The following is a 16,548-nucleotide window of genomic DNA, read 5'->3' as shown; positions in this document are numbered from 1 at the left end:
TTAAAAAAAATCTCAGAAAAATCCCCAAAAAATCCCAGAAAATCCCCAAAATCCCAGAAAATCTAAATAATCCCCAAAAAAAATCCCAAAAGAAACCCAAAAAATCCCAAAAAAATCTCCCAAAAATCCCAAAAAATCCCAAGAATTCCCCCAAAAATTCCAAAATAATCCCAAAAAACCCAGAAAAATCCTGAAAAAATCCAAAATAATCTCAAAAAAATCCAAAATAATAATAAAAAAAATCCCCAAAAAATCCTCAAAAAAATCCCCAAAAATCCAAAAAAAATCCCCAAAAAAATCCAAAAATCCTGAAAAATCCCCAAAAAATCCCTGAAAAAAATCTCCAAAAATCCCAGAAAAATCCCCCCAAAAATCCCAAAAAAATTCCAAAAAAATCCCCCCAAAATCCTAAAAAAAATCCTCAAAATATCCCAAAAAAATCCCAAAAAATCCTCAAGAAATCCCAAATAATCCTCCAAAAATTTCAGAAAAATTCCTAGAAAATCCCAAATAATCCCCCCAAAATCCCTGAAAATTCCCAGAAAAATCTCAAAAAATCCCAGAAAAATCCTCCCCAAATCCCCAAAAAAAACCCCCCAAAAATCCCAATAAATCTCCCCCAAAATCCCAAAAAAATCCTGAAAAAATCCAAAATAATCTCAAAACAATCCAAAATAATCCAAAAAAATTCCCCAAAAAAACCCCCAAAAAATCCAAAATAATAATTAAAAAAAATCTCAGAAAAATCCCCAAAAAATCCCAGAAAAATCTAAAATAATCCCCCAAAAATCCCAAAAGAAACCCAAAAAATCCCAAAAAAATCTCCCAAAAATCCTCAAAAAATCCCAAGAATTCCCCCAAAAAATTCCAAAATAATCCCAAAAAACCCCAGAAAAATCCTGAAAAAATCCAAAATAATCTCAAAAAAAATCCAAAATAATAATAAAAAAATCCCAAAATATCCTCAAAAAAATCCCCAAAAATCCAAAAAAAAAAATCCTGAAAAAATTCCAAAACGCCCAAATAATCCCCAAAAAATCCCCTGAAAATTCCCAGAAAAATCTCAAAAAATCCCAGAAAAATCCTCCCCAAATCCCCAAAAAAACCCCCCAAAAATCCCAATAAATCTCCCCCAAAATCCCAAAAAAATCCTGAAAAAATCCAAAATAATCTCAAAAAAATCCAAAATAATCCAAAAAAAATCCCCAAAAAACCCAAAAATCCAAAATAATAATTTAAAAAAATCTCAGAAAAATCCCAAAAAATCCCAGAAAAATCCCCAAAAATCCCAGAAAAATCTAAATAATCCCCAAAAAAATCCCAAAAGAAACCCAAAAAATCCCAAAAAAATCTCCCAAAAATCCCAAAAAATTCCCAAGAATTCCCCAAAAATTCCAAAATAATCCCAAAAAACCCAGAAAAATCCTGAAAAATCCAAAATAATCTCAAAAAATCCAAAATAATAATAAAAAAAATCCCCAAAAAAATCCTCAAAAAAATCCCCAAAATCCAAAAAAAATCCCCAAAAAAATCCAAAAAATCCTGAAAAATCCCAAAAAATCCCTGAAAAAATCTCCAAAAAATCCAGAAATCCCCCAAAAATCCCAAAAAAATTCCAAAAAAATCCCCCCAAAATCCTAAAAAAAATCCTCAAAATATCCCAAAAAAATCCCCAAAAAATCCTCAAGAAATCCCAAATAATCCTCCAAAAATTTCAGAAAAATTCCTAGAAAATCCAAATAATCCCCCAAAAATCCCTGAAAATTCCCAGAAAAATCTCAAAAAATCCCAGAAAAATCCTCCCCAAATCCCCAAAAAAAACCCCCCAAAAATCCCAATAAATCTCCCCCAAAATCCCAAAAAATCCTGAAAAAATCCAAAATAATCTCAAAACAATCCAAAATAATCCAAAAAAAATCCCCAAAAAAACCCCCAAAAAATCCAAAATAATAATTAAAAAAAATCTCAGAAAAATCCCCAAAAAATCCCAGAAAAATCTAAAATAATCCCCCAAAAATCCAAAAGAAACCCAAAAAATCCCAAAAAAATCTCCCAAAAATCCTCAAAAAATCCCAAGAATTCCCCAAAAATTCCAAAATAATCCCAAAAAACCCCAGAAAAATCCTGAAAAAATCCAAAATAATCTCAAAAAAAATCCAAAATAAATAATAAAAAAATCCCAAAATATCCTCAAAAAAATCCCCAAAAATCCAAAAAAAAATCCTGAAAAAATTCCAAAACGCCCAAATAATCCCCAAAAAATCCCTGAAAATTCCCAGAAAAATCTCAAAAAATCCCAGAAAAATCCTCCCCAAATCCCCAAAAAAACCCCCCAAAAATCCCAATAAATCTCCCCTAAAATAATCCCAATAAATCTCCCCTAAAATCCCAAAAAAATCCTGAAAAAATCCAAAATAATCTCAAAACAATCCAAAATAATCCAAAAAAAATCCCCAAAAAAACCCCCAAAAATCCAAAATAATAATTAAAAAAAATCTCAGAAAAATCCCCAAAAAATCCTCAAAAAAATCTCCCAAAAATCCCAAAAAATCCCAAGAATTCCCCCAAAAATTCCAAAATAATCCCCAAAACCCCAGAAAAATCCTGAAAAAATCCAAAATAATCTCAAAAAAATCCAAAATAATCAAAAAAAAAATCCCCCAAAACCCCCCAAAAATCCAAAATAATAATTTAAAAAAATCTCAGAAAAATCCCCAAAAATCCCAGAAAAATCTAAAATAATCCCCAGAAAAATCCCAAAAGAAACCCAAAAAATCCCAAAAAAATCTCCCAAAAATCCCAAAAAATCCCAAGAATTCCCCCAAAAATTCCAAAATAATCCCAAAAACCCCAGAAAAATCCTGAAAAAATCCAAAATAATCTCAAAACAATCCAAAATAATAATAAAAAAATCCCAAAAAATCCTCAAAAAAATCCCCAAAAATCCAAAAAAAAAATCCCAAAAAAATTCCAAAAAATCCTGAAAAATCCCCAAAAAATCCCTGAAAAAATCTCCAAAAAATCCCAGAAAAATCCCCCCAAAAATCCCCCAAAAAAATTCCAAAAAAATCCCCCCAAAATCCTAAAAAAATCCTCAAAATATCCCAAAAAAATCCCAAAAAATCCTCAAGAAATCCCAAATAATCCTCCAAAAATTTCAGAAAAATTCCTAGAAAATCCCAAATAATCCCCCCAAAATCCCTGAAAATTCCCAGAAAAATCTCAAAAAATCCCAGAAAAATCCTCCCCAAATCCCCCCAAAAAACCCCCCAAAAATCCCAATAAATCTCCCCCAAAATCCCAAAAAAATCCTGAAAAAATCCAAAATAATCTCAAAAAAATCCAAAATAATCCAAAAAAAATCCCCAAAAAAACCCCAAAAATCCAAAATAATAATTTAAAAAAATCTCAGAAAAATCCCCAAAAAATCCCAGAAAAATCCCCAAAAATCCCAGAAAAATCTAAAATAATCCCCAAAAAAATCCCAAAAGAAACCCAAAAAATCCCAAAAAAATCTCCCAAAAATCCTCAAAAAATCCCAAGAATTCCCCCCAAAAATTCCAAAATAATCCCAAAAACCCCAGAAAAATCCTGAAAAAATCCAAAATAATCTCAAAACAATCCAAAATAATAATAAAAAAATCCCCAAAAATCCAAAAAAAAATCCCCAAAAAATTCCAAAACGCCCAAATAATCCCCAAATAATCCCCAAAATCCCAAATAATGTGATTTTTCCCCCCGTACCGACGGCTCCGGCGGCGGCGATGGCGGCGGCCTCGGACAGAACGTCGACGATCCCGGCGCGGACGGCGGCCGCGCTCCGGCTGTTGGCGTCGAGGTGGGACAGAAGCTGCTGGATCACCAGGTGGGAGTGCTGGGGCTGAAAAATAAATGGGAAAAATAATGGAAAAGTCATGGAAAAATCCCCCAGAAAATCCCCAGAAAAATACCTGAGAAAATCCCAAAGAAAATGCCGAAAAATCACAGAAAAAATCCCTGAAAAGCACAGAAAAATCACAGAAAAAATCCAGGAAAATCCCAGAGAAAAATCATGGGAAAATTCCAGAGAAAATATCACAGAAAATCTTGGAAAAATCCCAGAGAAAATCCTGAATAAATCACAGAAAAAAATCCTGAAAAATCCCAAAAAATTCCTGTAAAAATCCCAGAAAAAATCAGAGAAAAATCAAGGAAAAATTCCAGAAAAAATCCCAGAGAAAAAATCCTGGGGAAAATCCCATAGAAAATCCAGAAAAAATCACAGAAAATCCCAGAGAAAATCCAGGGAAAAATCACATAAAAATCCAGGGAAAATCCCAGAGAAAATCCCTGGAAAAAATCACAGAAAAAATCCTGCAAAAATCACAAAAAATCCAAGAGGAAATCCCAGAAAAAATCCCAGAAAAAAATAATCAAAAATCCCAGAGAAAATTCTCGAGAAAATCATGGGGGAAAAAATCACAAAAAATCCCAGAAAAATTATTAAAAATCACAGAAAAATCCCTGAAAAATCAGAGAAAATATCACAGAAAATCCCAGAGAAAATCCCAGAAAAAATCCGAGAAAAATCAAGGAAAAATCCCAGAAAAAATCCCAGAGAAAATCCCGCAAAAAATCGCAGAAAAAATCCAAAAAAATCAAAGAAAAATCACAGAAAATTCAGGAAGAATCCACATCAATCCAGGAAGAATCCAGGAAAAATCCTGAAAAAATCACAGAGAAAATTGTGGGAAAAATCCAGGAAAAATCCCAAAGAAAAACATTAAAAAATCATTAAAAAATCCCAGAGAAAATCTCAAAGAAAATACTGAAAAATCAAGGAAAAGTCCCAGAAAAAAATCCTGCAAAATCACAGAAAAATCCCGGAAAATCCCAGAAAAAAAAAAAATCCCTGAAAATCCTGGAAAATCCCAGAAAAAATCCTGAAAAAATCCCAGAGAAAGTCCCAGAAAAAAATCCCAGAGAAAATCATGAAAAAATCCAAGAAAATCCCAGAAAAAATCCCACAGAAAACCCTGGAAAAAATCCCTGAGAAAATCCAGGAAAATCCTTGAAAATCCTTGAAAATCTTGGGAAAATCCCAGAAAATCCCGGACAAAGCCCCAAAATATCAGGAAATTGGTGCCCAGGTGGGACAGAAGCTGCTGGATCACCGGGTGGGAGTGCTGGGGCTGAGAAAAAATGGGAAAAATAATGGGAAAGTCATGGAAAAATCCCCCAGAAAAATCGCAGAAAAAATCACCGAAAAATCACAGAAAAATCACAGAAAGATCACTGAAAAAAATCCTGAAAAATTATGAAAAATCCCAGAGAAAATCCCAGAGAAAATTCTGCAAAAATCCCAGAGAAAATAATGAAAAAATCCCAGAAAAAATCCAAAAAGAAAATCCTGAAAAATCCCAGAGAAAATCATTTAAAAAACCCATAGAAAATCATGAAAAAAATCACCAAACAATCCCAGAAAAAAATCCCAGAAAAAAAATCATGAAAAATCCCAAGGAAAACCACAAAAAATCCCAGAGAAAATCCTGGGAAAAATCCCAGAGAAAATCCAGGAAAAGTCACAAAAAATCCCAGAGAAAATGATGAAAAATCCAGGAAAAAATCCCAGAAAGAATCATGAAAAATCCCAGAAAAATCCCCAAAAAATCCTGAGAAAATCACAGAAAAAAAAATCCTGAAAAATCATAAAAAAATTTTCCCAAATATCACAGAAAAATTCTAGAGAAAAATCATAAAAAAATCCCAGAGAAAATCGTGGGGAAAATCCCAGAGAAAATCCAAGAAAAAATCCTGAAGAAAATCACTGAAAAATCCAGGAAAAATCCCAAAGAAAATCTTACAAAAATCCAGGAAAAATCCCAGAGAAAAATCATGGAAAAATCCCAGAGAAAATCCTGAAAAATCCCAGAGAAAATCCTGGAAAAATCCAAGAAAAAATCCAAGAAAATCCCAGAAAAAAATCCTGGAAAAATTCTAGAGAAAAAATCCCAGAAAAAAAAAATCCTGGAAAAATATCTGGGAAAAAAAAAAAAAAAAAAAAAATCCCAGAAAAATCCAAGAAAAATTCCAAAAAAAATCCAAGAAAAAAAAAAAAATCCCAGAAAAACTTGGAAAATCCAAGAAAATTCTGGAAAAAAACCAGGGAAAAAATCCCAGAAAATCCAAGAAAAATTCTCGAAAAAATCCCAGAAAATCCAAGAAAAAATCCCAGAAAATCCAAAAAAAAAATCCCCAAAATCCCCAAGAAAAAAATCCCCAAAAATCCTGGAAAATTCCAGAAAAAAATCCCTAAAAATCCCAGAAAAACCTGGAAAAAACCCAGAAAAATCCTGGGAAAAAAAAACCTCAGAAAAATCCCAGAAAAACTTGGGGAAATCCATGAAAAAATCCCAGAAAATCCCAGAAAAATTCCAGGAAAATCCCCAAAAATCCCAGAAAAATCCACAAAAATCCAAAAAAAAAAAAAAATCCTGGAAAATCCAAGAAAAAAAATCCAACAAAATCCCTGAAAAATCCCAGAAAATCCTGCTAAAAATCCCATAAAAATCCAAGAAAATCCCGGAAAAAAATCCCAGAAAAATCCAAAAAAACCAAGAAAAAATCCAAGAAAATCCCCAAAAAAAACCCAGAAAAATTAAGAAAAAAACCCCAGAAAAATTAAGAAAAAAATCCCCAAAATCCCCAAAATATCCAAGAAAAAAAATCCTGGAAAATTCCAGAAAAATCCCTAAAAATCCAAGAAAATCCTGAAAAAAACCCCAGAAAAATCCCCAAAAATTCCCCAAAATCCTGGGAAAATGCAAGGAAATCCTGGGAAAAAATTCCCAGAAAAATCCCAAAAATTTCCCAAAAATCCTGGGAAAATCCAAGAAAAAAAAATCCCAGAAAATCCTAGAAAATCCCCCCAAAATTCTCAAAAATACCGGGAAAATCCACGAAAATCCTGGAAAAAAATTCCCAGAAAAATCCCAAAAAATCCCGGAAAAATCCTGGGGAAAAAATCCTGGAAAATCCCAGAAAAACCTGGGAAAATCCAAGAAAGAAATCCCAGAAAATCCCGGAAAATCCTGGAAAATCCCAGAAAAATCCTGGAAAAATCCTGGAAAAATTCTGAAAAAAAATCCTGGAAAACTCCAAGAAAAATCCAAGAAAAAAATCCCAGAAAATCCTGAAAAAATCCCCCCAAAATCCCAAAAAATCCCCAAAAATCCCTGAGAATTCCCACCCCAATTAAAAACCCATTTAATTTTGTTTTTTTAGGCTGGAATTTTTGGGAATTTTTTGGGAATTTTAGGGAATTCTCACCTGGATGGAAAACATGATGATCCTGAAACAGCCGCGGGCGAAAACTTGGGGCTCCCACAGACAGTGATTGTCCAGGTGCCTGAAAAAGGGGGAAAAAATGGAAAAAAAATGGAATTTTGGGAGGAAAATTCCCATTATTATTGCCCATAATTCCCATTATTTTTCCCCCATAATTCCCATCATTTTCCCCCCATAATTCCCGTGTTTTTTCCTCCTCAATTCCCATTATTTTCCCCCATAATTCCCATTATTTTTCCCCCCATAATTCCCATTATTTTTCCCCCCACAATTCTCATTATTTCCCCCCATAATTCCCATTATTTTTCCCCATAATTCCCATATTTTTTCCCCTATAATCCCCATTATTTCTTCCAACAACTCCCATATTTTTTCCCCAATAATCCCATTATTTTTCCCCCCATAATTCCCATTATTTCCCCCACAATTCCCATTATTTTCCCCCACAATCCCCATTATTTTTCCCCATAATTCCCATATTTTTTCCCCGATAATTCCCATTATTTTCCCCCATAACGCCCATTATTTTTCCCCAATAATTCTCATTATTTCCCCCCACAACTCCCATATTTTTCCCCCCATAATTCCCATCATTTCCCCGCACAATTCCCATTATTTTCCCCCCATAATTCCCATTCTTTTTTCCAGCAACTCCCATATTTTGCCCCGATAATCCCATATTTTTTTCCCCCAATAATTCCCATTTTTCACCCAATAATTCCTATATTTTCCCCCTATAATTCCCATTATTTTTCCCAACAACTCCCACATTTTTTCCCCGATAATTCCCGTATTTTTTCCCTGATAATCCCCATCATTTCCCCCCACAACTCCCATATTTTTTCCCCCACAATCCCCATTATTTCCCCCCAATAATTCCCATTTTCCCCCCCACAATTCCCATTATTTTTCCCCTATAATTCCCATTATTTTTCCCTGACAACTCCCATATTTTTTCCCTGATAATCCCCATCATTTCCCCCTGCGAATTCCCATATTTTTCCCCCATAATTCCCATTATTTTCCCCCACAACTCCCATATTTTTTCCCCCACAATCCCCATTATTTCCCCTCACAATCCCCATTATTTCCCCTCACAATTCCCATTATTTTCCCCATAACTCCAATTATTTTCCCCCCACAATCCCCATTATTTTCCCCATAATTCCCATTATTTTCCCCAATAATTCCCATTATTTTTCCCCACAACTCCCACATTTTTTCCCCGATAATCCCATATTTTTTCCCTGATAATCCCCATCATTCCCCCCATAATTCCCCCATTTTTCTCCATGTTTTTCTCACACGAGGACGGGGTTCAGGGCGTTTTTGATGTTCCCGAAGGCGGCTCTGCCCAGCAGCTCCCGCAGGCAGCGCTCGGCCAGTTCCCCCGGGGACTCCGCGCCCTCCGACCCCGACGGGGAGCGGCTGGAAAATGGGAATTGTTGGGAATTATCAGGGGATTGGGATTGGGAATTATGGGGGAAAATAATGGGGATTGTGGGGGGAAATAATGGGGATTGTGGGGGGAAATAATGGGAGTTATGGGGGAAAAATATAGGAATTATTGGGTGAAAAATGGGAATTGTTGGGAATTATCAGGGGATTGGGATTGGGAATTATGGGGGAAAATAATGGGAATTGTGGGGGAAAATAATGGGGATTGTGGGGGGAAAATATAGGAATTATTGGGTGAAAAATGGGAATTGTTGGGAATTATCAGGGGATTGGGATTGGGAATTATGGGGAAAAATAATGGGGATTGTGGGGGGAAATAATGGGAGTTATGGGGGAAAAATATAGGAATTATTGGGTGAAAAATGGGAATTATTGGGAATTATCAGGGGATTGGGATTGGGAATTATGGGGGAAAATGATGGGGATTGTGGGGGGAAATAATGGGAATTATGGGGGGAAATAATGGGGATTGTAGGGAAAAATAATGGGGATTGTGGGGGAAAATAATGGGGATTATTGGGAATTATCTGGGGATTGGGAAAGGGTTTGGGGTCAGGAATTATGGGGGAAAGTAATGGGAGTTGTGGGGGGAAAATAATGAGAATGATGGGGGGAAAATAGAGGAATTATTGGGAATTATCAGGGGATTGGGATTGGGAATTATGGGGAAAAATAATGGGGATTGTGGGGGGAAATAATGGGGATTGTGGGGAAAAATAATGGGAGTTGTGGGGATTATGGGGGGGAAATAATGGGAGTTATGGGGGAAAATAATGGGAACTATGGGGGGGGAAATGATGGGAATTATAGGGGGAAAATAATGGGGATTATGGGGGAAATAATGGGAATTGTTGGGAATTATCTGGGGATTGGGGAAGAGTTTGGTGTTGGGAATTATGGGGAAAGTAACGGGAATTACAGGGATTATGGCGGAAAAATAATGGGAATTATGGGGGAAGAATATAGGAATTATTGGGTGAAAAATGGGAATTATTGGGGAAAAACACACGAGAATTCTTGGGAAAAATTTAATGGGAATTGTGGGGGAAAATAATGGGAATGAAGCGCTCGGCCAGTTCCCCCGGGGACTCCGCGCCCTCCACGCCCGACGGGGAGCGGCTGGAAAATGGGAATTGTTGGGAATTATCAGGGGATTGGGATTGGGAATTATGGGGAAAAATAATGGGAATTGTGGGGGGAAATAATGGGAGTTATGGGGGAAAAATATAGGAATTATTGGGTGAAAAATGGGAATTATTGGGAATTATCAGGGGATTGGGAATTATGGGGGAAAATGATGGGGATTGTGGGGGAAAATAATGGGAATTATGGGGGGAAATAATGGGGATTGTAGGGAAAAATAATGGGGATTATTGGGGAAAATAATGGGGATTGTGGGGGGAAAACAATGGGAATTGTGGGGGGAAAATAATGGGGATTATGGGGGGGAAATAATGGGGATTATGGGGGGGAAATAATGGGGATTATGGGGGGGAATAATGGGAATTATGGGGAAAAATAATGGGGATTGTGGGGGGAATAATGGGGATTGTTGGGAATTATCGGGGGATTGGGGAAGAGTTTGCTGTTGGGAATTACGGGGAAAAATAATGGGGATTGTAGGGAAAAATAATGGGGATTGTGGGGGAAATAATGGGGATTGTTGGGAATTATCGGGGGATTGGGAAAGGGTTTGGGGTCAGGAATTATGGGGGAAAGTAATGGGGATTGTGGGGGGAAAATAGAGGAATTATTGGGGGGAAAATAGAGGAATTATTGGGAATTATCAGGGGATTGGGATTGGGAATTATGGGGAAAAATAATGGGAATTGTGGGGGGAAATAATGGGGATTGTGGGGGGAAAATAATGGGGATTGTGGGGGGAAATAATGGGGATTGTGGGGGAAAATAATGGGGATTGTGGGGGGAAATAATGGGGATTGTGGAGATTATGGGGGGGAAATAATGGGAGTTATGGGGGAAAATAATGGGAACTATGGGGGGGGAAATGATGGGAATTATAGGGGGAAAATAATGGGGATTATGGGGGGAAAAAATAATGGGGATTATGGGGGAAATAATGGGAATTGTGGGGGAAAATAATGGGAATTAGGGGGAAAAATAATGGGAATTATAGGGGAAAAAATATAGGAATTGGGGGAGAAATAATGAGAATGATGGGGGAGAAAATATGGGAGTTGTGGGGGGAAATAATGGGAATTATTGGCAAAAATAATGGGGATTATCATGGGAAAATAATGGGAATTATAGGGGAAATAATGGGAATTATTGAGGGATGAATAATGGGAATTATCAGGGAAAAAACACAAGAATTCTGGGGGGAAAAATAATGGGGATTGTGGGGAAAATAATGGGGATTATTGGGAAAAAATCCCCAGGAAATTATGAGAATTATGGAGAAAAAATCACGGGAATTATGGGGGGAAAATAATGGGAATTCTGGGGGAAAATAATGGGAATTGTGGAGAAAAATCTCCATGGAATTATTGGGGGAAAATGGGAATTATGGGAAAACAATCCCAGGGAATTACTGGGCGGAAAATGGGAATTCTTGGGAAAAATCCCAGGGAATTGTGGGGAAAAATAATGGGGATTATGGGGGGAAAATATGGGAATTATGGGGGGTAATAATGGGAATTATCCGGGAAAAATAATTGGAATTGTGGGGGAAAAAGATGGGAATTATGGAGGGGGATAATGGGGATTATGGGGGGAAAATACAGGAATTATTGGGTGAAAAATGGGAATTATCACGGAAAAAACCACAAGAATTCTTGGGAAAAAATAATGGGGATTGTGGGGGAAAATAATGGGAATTATGGGGGGGAGGAAAAATGGAAATTGGGGAGGAATAATGGGAATTATGGGGAGGAATAATGGGAATTATGGGGGGAAAACAATGGGATAGAAACAACGGGAATTGTTGGGAATTATCGGGAAAGGATTCAGGATTGGGAAAGGATTTGGGATCAAGAAAGAATTTTGGGATCAGGAAAGGATTTGGGATTGGGACAAGGTTTTGGGGATTGGGAAAAGATTTTGGGATCAGGAGAGGATTTGGGATCAGGAAGGGATTCAGGGTCTGGAAGGGATTTGGGATCGGGAAAAGAATTTGAGATCACAAAAGGATTTGGGATTCCGGATCTGGAAGGGATTTGGAATTGGGAAGGGATTTGGGATCAGGGCAGGGATTTGGGATCAGGATGGGATTTAGGGCTCAGGGAAGGATTTAGGGCTGGGTTTGGGATCAGGGCAGGGATCAGGATGGGATTTGGGTTGAAGAGCAGCGAGGGGACGATCTCGGGATTTGGGGCTGGGATTTGGGATTTGGGGCTGGGATTTGGGATCAGGATGGGATTTGGGGCTCAGGGAAGGATTTAGGGCAGGATTTGGGGATTTGGGGTCCCACCTCTCGGGGTTGGGGTCCTGCTGGAGGTTGAAGAGCAGCGAGGGGACGATGCCGGGATTTAGGGCTGGGATTTGGGATTTAGGGCTGGGATTTGGGATTTAGGGCTGGGATTTGGGATCAGAGCAGAGATTTAGAGATTTAGGACTGAGATTTGGTACCAGGGTGGGATTTGGGGTTTGGGGCTGGGATTTGGGATCAGGGCTGGGATTTTGGGATTTAGGGCCAGGTTTGGGGTTTTGGTCAGTCACCTCTCGGGGTTGGGGTCCTGCTGGAGGTTGAAGAGCAGCGAGGGGATGATCTCGGGATTTGGGGCTGGGATTTGGGATTTGGGGCTGGGATTTGGGATTTGGGGCTGGGATTTGGGATTTGGGTGGGATTTGGGGCTGGGATTTTGGATTTAGGGCCGGGTTTGGGATTTGGGGTCCCACCTCTCGGGGTTGGGGTCCTGCTGGAGGTTGAAGAGCAGCGAGGGGACGATGCTGGGATTTGGGGCTGGGATTTGGGGCTGGGATTTGGGCTCAGGGAAGGATTTATGGCCGGGTTTGGGGTTTTGGTCAGTCACCTCTCGGGGTTGGGGTCCTGCTGGAGGTTGAAGAGCAGCGAGGGGACGATCTTGGGATTTGGGATCAGGGCAGGGATCAGGATGGGATTTGGGATTTGGGGCTGGGATTTGGGCTCAGGGCAGGGATTTTGGGATTCAGGGCCGGGTTTGGGATTTGGGGTCCCACCTCTCGGGGTTGGGGTCCTGCTGGAGGTTGAAGAGCAGCGAGGGGACGATCTTGTCCATGTGCTGGGGGTCCCAGATGTTGGCCTGGAGCTCGTCGTTGACGGTTTTCCTGACGACGCCCTGCAGGCCCCGGATCCCCGACATGCGGATCCTGCAGGGAACGGCCCCGGCTGCCCCACGGTCCTTCCCCAGCCCAATTCCCTCCCCGAGCACAAAACTTCTCCTCAGCACAAAATATTTTCCCAGTCCTGAAATCCCCGCCCCATCCCAAAATCCCATCCTGATCCTGAATCTTTTCCTGATCCAAAAATCCTTTCCCAATCCTCAAATCCCTTCCGGATCCCAAATCCCCTCCAATCCCAAAATCTTTTCCCAATTCCAAAATCCCTTCCTGATCCTAAATCCTTTCCTGATCCCCAAATCCCTTCCTGATCCAAAAATCCTTTCCCAATTCCAAAATCCCTTCCTGATCCCAAACCCTTTCCTCATCCCAAAATCTTTTCCCGATCCCCGAAATCTTTTCCCAATCCCAAATCCTTTCTCTCTCCCAAAATCTTTTTCCAATCCCAAAATCTTTTCCTAATCCCCAAATCCTTTCCCGATCCCAAATTTTTTCCCAATCCCAAATCCTTTCCCGATTCCAAAATCTTTTCCTGATCCCAAAATCTTTTCCTGTTCCAAATCCTTTCCTGATCCCAAAATCTTTTCCCTATCCAAAAATCCTTTCCTGATCCCAAATCTCTTCCTGATCCCAAATCTCTTCCTGATCCCAAAATCTCTTCTTGATCCTGAAACTTTTTCTGATCCCAAAATCTTTTCCCAATCCCGAATCCTTTCCTGATCCCAAATAATTTCCCCAATCCCCTCCAATCCCAATTTTCTTTCTCCAATGCCAAAATCCCTTCCTGATCTAAATCCTTTCCTGTTTCCAATTTTTTTTCCCTGGTCCCAAATCCTTTCCCGACCCCAAAATCTCTTCCCGATCCCAAATCCTTTCTCCCTCCCAAATCTATTCCCAATCCCAAATCCCTTCCAGATCCCAAATCCTTTCCTGATCCCAAAATCTTTTCCCAATCCCAAATCGTTTCCCAATCCCCAAATCTTCTCTCGATCCCAAATCCCTTCCAAATCCCAAAATTTTTTCCCAATCCCAAATCCTTTCCCAATCCCGAATCCCTTCCAGACCCTGAATCCCTTCCTGATCCCAAAATCTTTTCCCAATCCCAAATCCTGCCCCAATCCCCAAATCCTTTCCTGAGATTCTCAAAAATTTTTCCCAATTCCAAATCCCTTCGTGATCCCAAAATCTTTTTCCAATCCCAAATTTTTTACTGACCCTAAATCCCTTCCTGATCCCAAAATTATTTCCCAATCCCAAATCCTTTCCCAATCCCAAATCTTTTCCTGATCCCAAATTTTTCCCTGATCCCAAAATCCATCCCCAAATCTTTTTCTCATCCAAAATTCTTTCCCGATCCCAAAATTCTTTCCTGATCCCAAAAATCTTTTCCCAATCCCAAATTTTTCCCAGTTGCTTTTCCTGGTTGGTTTTCCCATATCTTTCACATTTTCTCTGGGGTTTTTTTCTGGTTTTTTCCCATTATTTCCCTTTTTTTTGCATTTTTTGCCCATTTTTTCCCCATGTTTCCCCATTTCCCCCCTTTTCCCGATTTCCCTTACTTTTTTGCCATTTTTTCCCATATTTTCCCCATATTTTTTCACATTTTTTTTGCCATTTTTTCCCATTTTCCCTGTTTTTCCTCCCATGTTTCACCTGTTCCTGACGTCGGGGTTGGGGTGACAGGAGTGCCTGAGCTTTTCTTCCTTTTTTTGTATTTTTTCCCAATTTTTTCCCATTTTTTCCCTATTCTTTCCTCATTTCCCCCCATTTTTTCCCTCATTTTTTCCCCATTTTTTTCACATTTTTTCTCGCATTTTCTCCCATTTTTCCCTATTTTTTCTCCTATTTCTTCTCCCATTTTCCTCATTTTTTCCCCTATTTTTTCCTCATTTTTTCCTCATTTTTTCCCCATTTTTTCTCCCATTTTTTCCCCATTTTTTCCTCCTTTTTTCCCCCATTTTTTCCTCCTTTTTTTTTCCCCATTTTCCCCCAATTTTTTCCCAATTTTTTCCCCATTTCTTCTCCCATTTCTTCTCCCATTTTTTTATCATTTTTTCCCATTTTTCCCCATTTTTCCCCCTTTCTTTTCCCATTTTTTCTCCCTTTTTTCTCCCATTTTTTCCCCATTTTTCCTCATTTTTCCCCCATTTTTCCCCATTTTTTCCTCATTTTTTCCCCACTTTTCCCCATTTTTCCCCCATTTTTTCCCCATTTTTTGCCATATTTTCTCCATTATTTCCCCATTCCCCCTATTTTTTCCTCCCATTTTCCCCCCATTTTTCCCCATTTTTTCCCCATATTTTTGCTATATTTCCCCCATTTTTTCGTCGTTTTTTATAATTTTTTCCCTATTTTTTCTCCCATTTTTTCCCAATTTTTTCCCCATATTTTTGCCATTTTTCCCCATTTTTTGCCATATTTTCGCCATTTTTTCGCCAATTTTTGTCTTTTTTTCCCCATTTTTTACCGGGTTTTTTCCCATTTTTAATTTTTTCCCATTTTCCCCGTTTTTCACCTGTTCCTGACGTCGGGGTTGGGGTGACAGGAGTGCCTGAGCTTTCCTTTTTATTTTGTATTTTTTTTCCATTTTTTCACCATTTTTTCCCCATTTTTTCTCCCATTTTTCCCTCAATTTTTCCCCATTTTTTCCCCAAATTTTTTCCTCATTTTTCTCCATTTTTTTTCCTTTTCCCCCCCATTTTTTCCCCATTTTTCCCCAATTTTTTCCTCATTTTTTCCCCAATTTTTTCCTCATTTTTCCCCATTTTTTCTCATTTTTCCCCATTTTTTCCTCATTTTTTCCCCACTTTTCCCCATTTTTCCCCCATTTTTTCTCCCATTTTTTGTCATTTTTTCCCCCATTTTTGCCATTTTTTCCCCAATTTTTTTCTCCCATTTTTCCCCATTTTTTCTTGCATTTTTTCCCCATTTTTTGCAATATTTTCACCGTTTTTTCCCCATTTTTTGCAATATTTTCATTGTTTTTTCGCCGTTTTTTGCCATTTTTTCACCCTTTTTTCCCCATTTTTTCCCCATTTTTTTTTTGTTTTTTCCCATTTTTAATTTTTTCCCATTTTCCCCGTTTTTCACCTGTTCCTGACGTCGGGGTCGGGGTGACAGGAGTGCCTGAGCTTTCCTTTTTATTTGGTATTTTTTTCCCCCATTTTTCTTGCATTTTTTCACCATTTTTTCCCCATTTTTTCTCCCATTTTTTCCTCAATTTTTCCCCATTTTTTCCCCAATCTTTTTCCTCATTTTTCTCCACTTTTTTTCCTTTTCCCCAATTTTTTCCTCATTTTTTCCCCCATTTTTCCCCCATTTTTCCCCAATTTTTTCCCCATTTTTTCTCCCACTTTTTCCCCCATTTCCCCCCCACTTTTTCCCCATTTTTTGTCATTTTTTCCCCATTTTTTCTCCCATTTTTTGTCATTTTTTCCCCCATTTTTGCCATTTTTCCCCCAATTTTTTTCTCTTGCATTTTTTCCC

At 38.3% G+C, this 16,548-nt stretch overlaps 1 protein-coding gene across 1 annotated transcript in view; it reads right to left on the bottom strand.

The window, feature by feature from the left end:
• The window catches only part of EFR3B (EFR3 homolog B), a gene marked incomplete at its 3' end in the record, with an annotated part of 82,576 nt that overhangs the window by 38,208 nt on the left and 27,820 nt on the right, over nt 1-16,548 (bottom strand). Inside the window, exons 6-9 of the mRNA XM_083857663.1 lie at nt 12,943-13,092; nt 8,632-8,754; nt 7,309-7,387; nt 3,745-3,880 (exon numbers count right to left, since the gene is read on the bottom strand). Of these exons, the coding sequence (XP_083713789.1) occupies nt 3,745-3,880; nt 7,309-7,387; nt 8,632-8,754; nt 12,943-13,092 (488 nt within the window). The remainder of the gene's footprint in view (nt 1-3,744; nt 3,881-7,308; nt 7,388-8,631; nt 8,755-12,942; nt 13,093-16,548) is intronic.

Source organism: Zosterops lateralis, assembly GCF_965231275.1.
Source record: "Zosterops lateralis genome assembly, chromosome: 3".
Lineage (NCBI taxonomy): Eukaryota > Metazoa > Chordata > Aves > Passeriformes > Zosteropidae > Zosterops > Zosterops lateralis.
The sequence above is the reverse complement of the archived record's forward strand: the minus strand, read 5'-3'. Positions and strand labels throughout refer to the sequence as shown.